The sequence below is a fragment of the Nicotiana tomentosiformis genome, chromosome 8, assembly GCF_000390325.3.
Source record: "Nicotiana tomentosiformis chromosome 8, ASM39032v3, whole genome shotgun sequence".
In the NCBI taxonomy this organism is placed as follows: domain Eukaryota; kingdom Viridiplantae; phylum Streptophyta; class Magnoliopsida; order Solanales; family Solanaceae; genus Nicotiana; species Nicotiana tomentosiformis.
Window position 1 is genome coordinate 59,760,639 of NC_090819.1, and position 10,473 is coordinate 59,771,111.

General features: G+C 36.8%; 1 protein-coding gene across 3 annotated transcripts; it reads right to left on the minus strand.

Annotated features, from left to right (window-relative positions):
- Positions 1-2,780: 2,780 nt before the first annotated feature.
- On the minus strand, positions 2,781-9,635 carry LOC104093626 (homeobox-leucine zipper protein ROC3). 3 transcript variants are annotated; one of them, XM_009599397.4, is made up of 12 exons: positions 9,484-9,635; positions 8,774-8,999; positions 8,521-8,702; positions 8,294-8,411; positions 7,167-7,355; positions 5,926-6,411; positions 5,587-5,688; positions 5,271-5,483; positions 4,998-5,166; positions 4,643-4,911; positions 4,450-4,545; positions 2,781-3,926 (listed from the first exon to the last, which is right to left on the minus strand). In XM_009599397.4, the coding sequence occupies exons 2-12, from the start codon at positions 8,933-8,935 to the stop codon at positions 3,408-3,410; spliced, it is 2,505 nt and encodes an 834-aa protein (XP_009597692.1). In that variant the 5' UTR covers positions 8,936-8,999; positions 9,484-9,635; the 3' UTR covers positions 2,781-3,407. The 3 variants fall into 3 exon arrangements, with proteins under 3 accessions (XP_009597692.1, XP_009597693.1, XP_009597691.1); XM_009599398.4 differs by lacking the exon at positions 9,484-9,635 and adding an exon at positions 9,227-9,249; XM_009599396.4 differs by lacking the exon at positions 9,484-9,635 and adding an exon at positions 9,088-9,248.
- Between the last annotated feature and the right edge of the window lie 838 nt (positions 9,636-10,473).

A 10,473-nucleotide genomic window follows, 5' to 3' on the forward strand; every position in this document is an offset into this window, starting at 1 on the left:
CGTTCTATCCAATGTATTTTCCTAGGTTATGCTTCTAATTATAAAGGATATCGTTTCCTAGATCCTACATCTGGTCGTGTTTATATCAGTCGACATGTTGTCTTTCATGAATTAGTTTTTCCATATCCTAAATTATCTCGTCCCTCTCCCGTCCCTTCATCCAATGGCTCTTTTGAGATTCTTGTAGTTACTGCTCCTTTATCCCCTTTGCAGCTAGATACCCAATCTATGTCAAGTATGTCTCCTTCTAAGTCGTCTTCTCCACCTCCCTCAAGAGTTTCTTCCCCGTGCTCTACATCCAGCATTACGGATCACGTGTCCATCACAAGTTCTTCTACTGAGTGTTGCTCTAATGTTCTCTCTTTTTCTGCACTTATCGTTCTTTCTTCATCTGCATCTACCTCAGTGCCAACTAGCACTGCTTCTCTTCCTACTTCTATGCCTCCTGCTCATTCAATACACACTCGCTCAAAGTTTGGTATTTCGAAACCAAAATGAATATTTTCTTTGAACACTATTATTCAAGAAATTGAACCCTCTTGTTTTTCTCAGGCAGTAAAAAGTCCGAAGTGGCAGCAGGCCATGGAAGATGAGTTTAATGCACTTTTAGCAAATAATACTTGGGTTCTTGTTCCTTTTCAACCTCACATGAACTTAGTTTGTTGTAAATGGGTTTATCGTATTAAATATAATTCGGATGGGTCATTTGAGCGATACAAGGCACGACTTGTAGCACAGAGATTTCATCAGCAACCTGGCATTGATTATCATGAAACTTTTAGTCCTGTTATTCATGCTACCACTATTCGTATTGTCCTCTCTTGTTGTTTCTTTTTCTTGGCCTATTTGTCAACTTGATGTTAAAAATACTTTTCTACATGGTGTTCTTAATGAGGAAGTCTTTATGAAACAACCTCCAGGCTTTACTCATCCTGATTATCCTCGTCGTGTTTGTAAGCTAACCAAAGCGCTCTATGGTTTGAAGCAGGCGCCACGTGCTTTTAACACTAAAATACAAACCAGCGTATCGTATTCTTTTCCTAATCCAAGAAGGACATGATCAATGAAATCCTGGGGAGAAACTGGAGAATTTATGGCTGCAAGTGAATTAGCCAATTGTTTTGCCTCTCTCAAATATTGATCAATTGACATAGATATCGTCTTCTTCAAAGTAGTGAGTTGTCTGTTAAGTTCAATTGCTTTAGCTTGGCTAGCATCCATATATCTACGGTGTAAGGAAAGCCAAATATCACGTGAAGATGGTAAAAGATGGACGTCGACAATAGCTTCACGCGACAAGGTCGCAAAGATCCAAGAACGGATGCTTTGATCAATTCGAACCCACGAGCGGTAGCTTGGATTCGGTTGTTGCGAACCAGTAGTGTTGCAAAGAAGCGGGGGTGGATCAGGGATAAAACCATCAACAAAACCAAGCAAATCATGAGATATGAGAAGGGAAGTGAACTGAGTACGCCATGTGAGATATTCTTCAACAGACTGTAACTTAATTGTTACCAGATTGGTGACATTAGGCGCTGCTAGTGCAGCAAAAGAGTGAAAATTTGAGGCAGTAGTTGAGTCCAACGAACCAGCACATGGAAATATAGGTGGCGCAGTAGCAGCAGTAGGACATGGCAACAAGCTAGGAGATGGGAAATTGCTTGGTACTGATGAGGCCACGGAAGAAAGTGACGACATAAGAGGAGGAAACGATAAAGGGGGAGGTGAGAAAGCAGCAGTAAGGCTTGAGGATGGAATAGTGTCATCAGGTTTGGATAGAGGAATAGAAGTATAGGGTGAAGATGATGCCATGGTAAAGAAAATTGGTGTGGGAAAGCACTGGATGTGTGAGAAAGGTTTAGAAGAAAATTCCAACAATGTTGATTATGGTGTATGATGAGTTCCGTGACTGTTTAGAAGAAGGAATTAGAGAGGATTTTGCTGGCTAATCTGATACCATGATAGATTTCATGAAATGACTCAACAAATAGAGAGCCAGTATTACTTGTATTTATATGATATGGATACATACATAATGATAAGTATATCACCTACAAAGATAAGTATTAAGAGTCCATCACATACATGGGATAATTACAAATATAAGAAAAATTCTTAGAGTCCTAATAAGAGGATTATCTTGGGAGGAATATCTGTAATTGGTTAAATACAACTAACTACTCTAACTTTTGATATTTACAAAGTAGACCCTTAGCTATGTAATATCATCTCCAACAAGTTTTCCCTTCCATTTTCACTTGAAATATTGGCAGATTGCTATTTAACAAACGTCTCAATCGGTCCAGCAACTTTTTGGACCAGACAAAAATGACAATGAGATCTTGGTTTGCTTCTTGGGAGTATTAATGTGAAATTCTAAAAGCTATGAATTATCCCGAATCTAACCACATACATGTCTCGTGTTTATTTATACTGATGATAAGAGACGAGGGTCCAACTGTTTGTGTTAATTCTTTCAGTACTTGTAGCATCTCGAACTGACTAATTCCTTGAACGAACAAAACGAAGAAATAAATTTTGAAATTTATCTTTAACTATAAAAGTTAAAGATCTAATGCAAAATAAGTCATAATTTTATACTCTAGTACGGAAGTTACAGTCAGATTTTTCATGTCAAGATAGCAAATAAGAATTTCCAGAAACCAGCCAAAACACAAAAAGCTATACAAGAAGATTCTTGAAGACCAAAAGGCAAAAATCCTTTAGGAAAAGCAACAAAATAAAGGATAATATATAAGGGGAGGGCGCAAGATCAGAGGTAATAACAAACAAATACTACTAGTAATTAAATTTAATTCTAATGTTACCACTACAATTAGTGTCATGCAGAAACAGCTTCAAATTCAAATTCTCAACAACACCAAAATTAATCACTAGGAGGGGAGGGGGACATAAAACAAGAAGTCAATACCCGAACCATACCCTTGTTAGCTGGTGAGAGAGGCCCCATCACTATTATTTCAGCACAAAAAACTTTAAATATTCTTTCCTTGGGGTCTCTCACCATTCAGCAAGGATCTCACCTGGTTCGTTCTTGACTTCCCAAAATCTTAGAATCTTATCACAAAACATATTCAAGAAACACACACAATCATTTCACTGGATTTACCCACCTACCTAACAACTACTTTCTGACTCTTCTCATTTATTTACTCGGGCCCAGCCATGCACATGCACAGGATATAACCTTCATTTGCATGGCCCCATCCCCGTATGCGATAGTACTACGAGGCCAAATGTTGCTGGACATATCTAAACACCCCCCCCCCCCCCCCCCCAAACAAAGACACACACACCCTGCGCATTTTCACCAATTACTCATAACCTCCCCCAACCTTTTCCAAAATAAAATATTGGAAATTTTGTTAAAGGGAGGTTTTGGGTAATTAGGAATTTGAGCTAATTTCATCTGCTTGCTTTGGTTCTAGTTGCTGTTGCTGTGTTTGTAGTTGTGGTGACGGTACTGTTATCGCTGGCTCGGGGTAGAAAGCGGAAAGTGCAGCAGTGATTTGTTGTACGGTGTTGCATAAGTGGTGGTTAATGGCAGTGACGCTAGAAAGGTTGAGCTTTGCAGTTGGAATTGTGCTGGCGAGGACTTGTAATCCAACAGTGAGCAGGCAGCCTCCAGATCCAGATTCTTGGATTGACAAGTTCCTCTTCTCCGCAGATTGTGTGCCTGAATTAGCTTCACTAGGACTAATGTTGGTGTCTAAGTTATTGATTTGTCCCACTGGTGTTATAACAAAGCCTAAGGGAAGAAGAGGAATGCACGATGGGTCCTCGCCGTTCATGGCTAGCTGGATGGCATCGACATCGACGGTGGTGTAGGCCACAAGGCTGCCGGAATCATCCGTGCAGCTCTCCTGCAGCATCAGCTCTACGCTCTGGGATGAGTTGCTAGCCACCTGCATCAATCCAAAAATAATTTAAGTCAAGTAGGAAATGTTTCAAACTGGCCAACAAAAGATATTAGGATATACATCTTGAAATATTTTTGAAATTGGCACAGTTTGTGCAATTACTAACATATGATGATAAATTATTACTAGGGGAAGTAGAAATTTAACAAAACTTGTAACACGATTACTAGAAGAGAAGTAAGCGAGAGAGTACTAATCCAAAGTCCGATACGTACTCAAGAGAACTTAATTAATTTTGGGCATATATAAGCCTAGCCTGTTGATCAGATTGTATTTATTTTTCATGATAATGAAAAGCTAATTAATATGTGCAATCTATAAGTACCAAACCTTATTCAGGCAATAGCTAGTAATTTCCCAACAAGGACTGCCGCTATTAGTAGTCTACTTATGATATAAATATATTAAAAGTGGTCATTAAATTTGTTAATTCCTATATTAAAGTTTGCGGCTTATGGTGCATAAGAATCATCCTGCTGTTCTGAAACGAACTTAAAAGGGATCTTACATTAATGCGAAGAAGAGAAATGCAATTTCCTGGATGAGAGCCATTTGCAATGTGAGCCACCTCATGCAGTGAGTTGCCATTTGAAAGCACATCCAACTGCATTATTAGATATTGTACAATTCAAAATTAAACCAGCTTCTCAGACCACAAATACTTTATTGGGTGAAAATTGGGAATTCTTTTTAATGCAAACCTGAGCTCTTCGACGTTCATCCCTCAAGAGATCAAAGACCTGGAAATGATTATATGGAATCCAAGTAGTTGAAACTGCGCAAAGGATTAGTCCATTGGGTTGGCCTGGTTCTGTGACTTTTCTGGTAGTAATTCGAACAGTGTCCTCAAGAGAATCAGAAAGAGCTGTCCATGATTGTCCACAAGAGGTGCTAATATTCATACAGAAGGTTTTGATCATCCTCTGAGCCAGATTCATCAAACTCTTTCGCGCTTCTGGAGATGGTATCACTGCAAAAAGCAATTTCCAAACAATACAAATCTGTTGTATAATTGCCAGAAATTAAACGATATTATTAGATGTAGAGAAGAAATACCTCCAAGGTCAGATATGTTTCGTGCCATAAGGCTAGCTAGCCTTTCGCATTGTCTCTGCAAGATTCCTAACCATCGTTGTGCTCCGAATGCCATACCACTACTCACATACTGATTGAATATCTGATTCACTGGATTCTCCTCAACCTCAGCCTGTTCAACCCATGTAACCTGGAAAAAAAAAATAACTCTAGTTATTCATCTTACTTCAATAATTGTTAATGTGCTAATGATTCAACCATAGCATAAAGGAAGGGGAAAAGCACAAGAATTACCCTAGAGTAGCCATTGGGCATGTCTTGAATGATGCAGCCAGAAAGTCTTCTTTTGAAATAAGAAAAAGGAGCAGGGAAATTGTTGTGAAGACTGTCAAGAGGAAAATCAACAATTGCCCAAGTCCCTTCTTCCACATTCTGCTGGCAATAACGGAGGAAATAACATTCTCGTGTAGGCACTAAGGGTGTGAGAGCTTGCATTTCCATAAACATCTGAAACAAAAAGAAAATTAAGCAGAATTCCAACATTTATAAACTATAAAGATAATGAAGACATGGAAAGTTCTTATTTTTTCTTATTTATAAAGGTACTTACTAGTTGAAGAGAACCACTTGCATGTCCAGATACTCCTGAGGTCACAACTTGAATAGTTTTGGCTCTAGAAATTATAGATGGGAAAAGTTCTATCCATTTATTCTGGAAAAAGAAAATAGGTAAACATGACAGTATTACTATAGCTGAAATGATATATGGTAATTAAATAAATATCAGGCTTCAATTTTGCAACCTTCACTTCTATTAAATTGATAACAGCGATAGGAAACAGATTTAAATTCTATGCACGGGTAAAAGATATTCATACAATCAGGTTATTTATGAAGTTAAAACCAATAAATCTCAATAACCAATCAGCTATATATATAAATTACTTACTGCATCTAAGAGTGCATCAACTAGAGTGATGCTATTCATAATAACAACAGCACTGCTGCGAGTTGCTTCAATTCTGAGCTCATTGCTATTCTGTTTAATCCCAACAGGCCAAGGAAACATTCTTGAGTATTCTTCCACATTGAGAACTTCTTTTCCAGAATCAGTAGTACGAATCCAGAGTGGGTCAGCAGCCTGGCACATCTTTACTAGTTCATCCATTGACGAAAGACCCAGTTCCATTGCAATAGATTTTTCTTCTTCCAAGATAATTGGACCACCACCAGAAAATTGGGAATTGTTTTCAGGCATGAATGGAACAGGAACCATATCGGCACTGCAATTCGCCATTGGCTCCTCGAATTTCCTTGAAAAATTAATGGACATGTCTAATTCCAACGGAGGAGGAAGAAGAGGAGTTGTTGGTCCTATTCCTTGCATTGGCCCCCGACCATTATATTGTGAAACAAGACAGCATACACGCTCAAACTGTTCAAGAATTGAAGAGCAATTGTGCATAAGTTTACTATTAATATTAATGTATGGATACAAGAATTTAACGAAATAAACTAGTCATTGTTAATTCAGTAACCAAAGGATTTAACTCGTATTAGTGTAATTTTATCTGTTGTAGTTTGTTTTATTTTTCAAGTAACTAGTTATACTAGCTACGTTTCTATAAACTCTTAAGCAAATAGTGAGGACCTAATCCGTTATTAAAGTAATACTTATTTAATTGCTGAATTATTGATCGGCCTTTTGTTTTTACCTCCTTAGGCTAGTGCTGCCAATGAACATGAAATTGATCATTTACGATTTTCTTTTTCTTTTTAATCATTTACTACTATTTTCGTCATATGTCAGTATACATATTGCATCATTCATTCACTTGTTTATGTTAAAGAATTGAAAATAATATATCCTAGATATGCTGAATCGTTTCTGGTTCTTTTATCTTCACTTGGTTACTTGAAATTAATTTTGGCAATTAACAAAAAGTTAGGAATATAGTAAGAGCTGTAGACATCTCCATGAACAACTTAATCATATTAAGAAAATTTCCTCAGCTTTTTTTGGTCAAGAACTAGTCTAAGTTTCTTTCATTTAGGCCGCATCACTATATGAATTATCGGCATACATATAACTAATTTCTACAGTGAAGCACAAGAAATGCAATTAGAAAGGTTGATATTAATAACAAAATTAGAAAGAAATAATAGCATATATAAAAAAAATTGAAAAACCTCTTCTTTGAGACGAGCATTTTCAAGGCGAAGTTGCTGTTCATCATAACCCATCTCTCCAAGCATGGCAGGACCTCCACAACTGGGGCACATAATACTGCGTAAAGCTGCTTGCAGCCGATAATTTTCATTCTTTAAGTTGTCATTCTCAGCTCTAAGTATAACATTATCTGCTCGGTCTTGTTGAGCCTACATCATTAATTAATTAATTAGTACTAGAATCAATTACAACAGAAGAAGAAACAAATTACAATTCCCCCAACACTTAATGAAGTCTTGTCCCTCACATAGTGTTACATCTTAATCACAGATGAATTCAGTGGGTGCAGAATTAGCATAATCTCATTTTATGTAAGCATTTTAAACGTTGTTTTTTCTTCTAACATTTGCATACATAAACACACAGAACCATTCCAAATTTGCCTTCAATAATAACATCCCTCATAATTAATTCAAGACTTACATACATACATACATACATACATTGTCAGGCGGAGCTAGTGTGTGAGATGCGGATTCTAATCACTTTGGTCGTAACTCTGTATTTATCTTCAAAAATCTATTTAATATGTAAAAATGATTAATTTAAAAAGGCTAGAAATCCGAACCATAAACTTTAAATATTGCATATAATAAAAAGTCATTCTCTTTTTCATGTCCGTAACCCTAAACGGGTGCATTAAAGATGTGTCTCCTCATGGAAGTTCATTGTTGCAGAGGAGGGGGTTGACTGCGCACCCAACAACTAGGGCCAGACGCATATTAATGGAAGGCGTTGTCCATACAGTGAAAATGAAAGCAACCCCGTAGTTAATGCAGTCACTCTCTCTACAGCTCTCATGGTGGTGGTGCAGTACCCTACACTCTTTCTTCACCATATTTGGTCTTAGCAAATTTTAACGTATGTAAATAAACACACACACATAATTTATGGGAAATCGTGCATCTGCCTCTCATGCATGAAGGTTCAATTTAATTTTACAGCTGGAAAAACATTAGTAGGGTTTCCTCTTTACCGCGTAGCACAAAAAAAAGAAAAGAAAAAGAATTTATATACAATGACACTGTAAAAGATTTTACACTGAGAAGTTGGATTAGTTGGGTGATAGGGATGCTAACATGCCCACCTTCATTTGGGTTCGTCGGTTTTGAAACCAGAATTTGACTTGACGTGGTTTTAAGCCAAGGTCTTGGCTTAGTTTGAGCCTTTGCTTGTCATCTGGATGTGGGCATTCCTTAAATAACCTAAATATCAGGTAACTTTGTTAGAAAATTCAAAATAATAAATCAAAAAAATTTCCTCTAATCAAGATCTTGAAAGGAAAAGAAAAATTAAAGAAAATTGGTTTCTTACGCCTCCATTTCTTGGATCTGGCGAGCAGTGTGCCGATGATAACGCTTTTTTTTGCCCAGTTGTTGTTGCTGTTGTTGTTGTTGCTCAGTTTCTAGTTCATTTCCAGACATTCCTTCAATATGTTCACTTCCAGAACCACTATCCATTTCTTCTTTGCTTTTCAATAGTCCATTTTCTTCTTTCTAAAGGGACACAAAAGGAAAATGAAAATCATGCATGCAAGTGAAGGTAAAAATTAAAGATAAAAACTTACAGGAATAATATTGGGAGGAAAAATGTTGAAAGGCAAGTTATTTCCTCCCATGGCCATGAAGTTGAAATTAGGGTTCTGAATGGGGGAAGAATAGAGTGAGTCTGAAGATACAGCACTCCCTCCCATCCCCATGGATGAAAATAGTTGGCAATCACCGAACATCTTTCCTACTTAATTCCACAGGATTTACAAAAGAAGAATCTCTTTTAGACTAGGGTTTAGGGACCTGCAATAGAAAAAAAAACACATATGATAAAGTAAGAATCAAGGCCTAACACATAAAACTTAAAGAAAACAAAGCATGAGAAACACACCATTGAAGCTAAAGGGAAGAAATATCCATTAGATGAGACAAATTTTCTCCAAAACTAACAAAGAAAGCTAAGGCTAGACAAAAAATATGGAGTTGATGTTTTCTACACATAAATAGGAAAACTGAGACAAGAAGACTACATTTCAAAGTATTTGACTCCACCACCCTTCAAAAAGATAAAGAAATGGTCAGCTCCCTTTTTTTTAATACAAAAAAAGAAAAAGGAGCTCCATTAAAGCTCAAACCGAGTATTAAATTCGAATACATAAAAAAAATTAAAACAAAATGTGTAGGTAAACGAAGAGAATTGAATACCCAAAATTAATTTCCTATGTAATTAATGAAATGTGTGAGAGAAAAAAGAAACAAAGGAAACGTACTAATAAATATTTAGTACCTGTGTCGGTGTGTTTTTCCAAAACCAAATTCTTCTTCTTTATCTTTAGCTCTTTTCTTTCTTCATCTACCACCAAACCCTTCTGCAGTTTGGTTGTGTAGTTTTTTCTTATCTTTCAGTCTATATGTACAGTAAAATCTTGGGGTTTTTTTTTTTTTTTTTCAAAATTTGCTTTTTCCGTTTTATAAGGGCGGGAGTGAGTGTGTGGGTTGGAGGGTGAGGGGGTAAATGCGAGCTTTAAGTAGGGGGGTTGAAAAAGAAAGAAACCGATCCAACGCCTAGTGATTTGTGAGTCAGCTGTAACCAGGGGACACGTGGTCAATTATGATTGGAGGAATGACTGTTTCGCTGATCAAAAGTCAAACCTTTTTCACTGAGTTGAAACGCTTTGCTGTTTGTACGCGCGCGTGGTGCTACCTTCCTAATCTTAGATGGTTTTTTGCTATTTTTTTTGTGAGACCAAAACGATAGTTTTTGCCATAATAAAAAGAAAATTAGAATTTGTAGTCCATTGTAATGGAGAATGTCGGTCAGTATAAGTTTTAGATAAATTTAATGGCCAAGTCTTAGGCAGAATCCATTGAGTGATGCATGCCTGGATCCCATTCTAAAGGTAGTACAAAGAAATCATTGGCGGACACAGAATTTTATGTAAGCGGATTCAGTCAAAAAAATATAATAGCGACTTGTATAAGCGACACCAATAAATAGAATTTGTTCACTACTCAGTTTTGTTTATCATGTGATCTCAAAATAAAGTCATTGATGCTCTTTTTTAATCAAAGTTGGAATTTTCTTAAACAAAAACTAATTAATTTTTAAAATCAGTATGATGGATGCTAAAGGTTTTGAATTCCCTTTCCCCAGAAGCTATTCTAAACCTTGAGCAGACCTAATAGAGTCTTGCGGATCGATACGGAGACGTCTGTACTTATCTTCGAGAGGCTATATGGTGTTAGGAAACTACCTTTCTTCAAATTCCATCGTGCA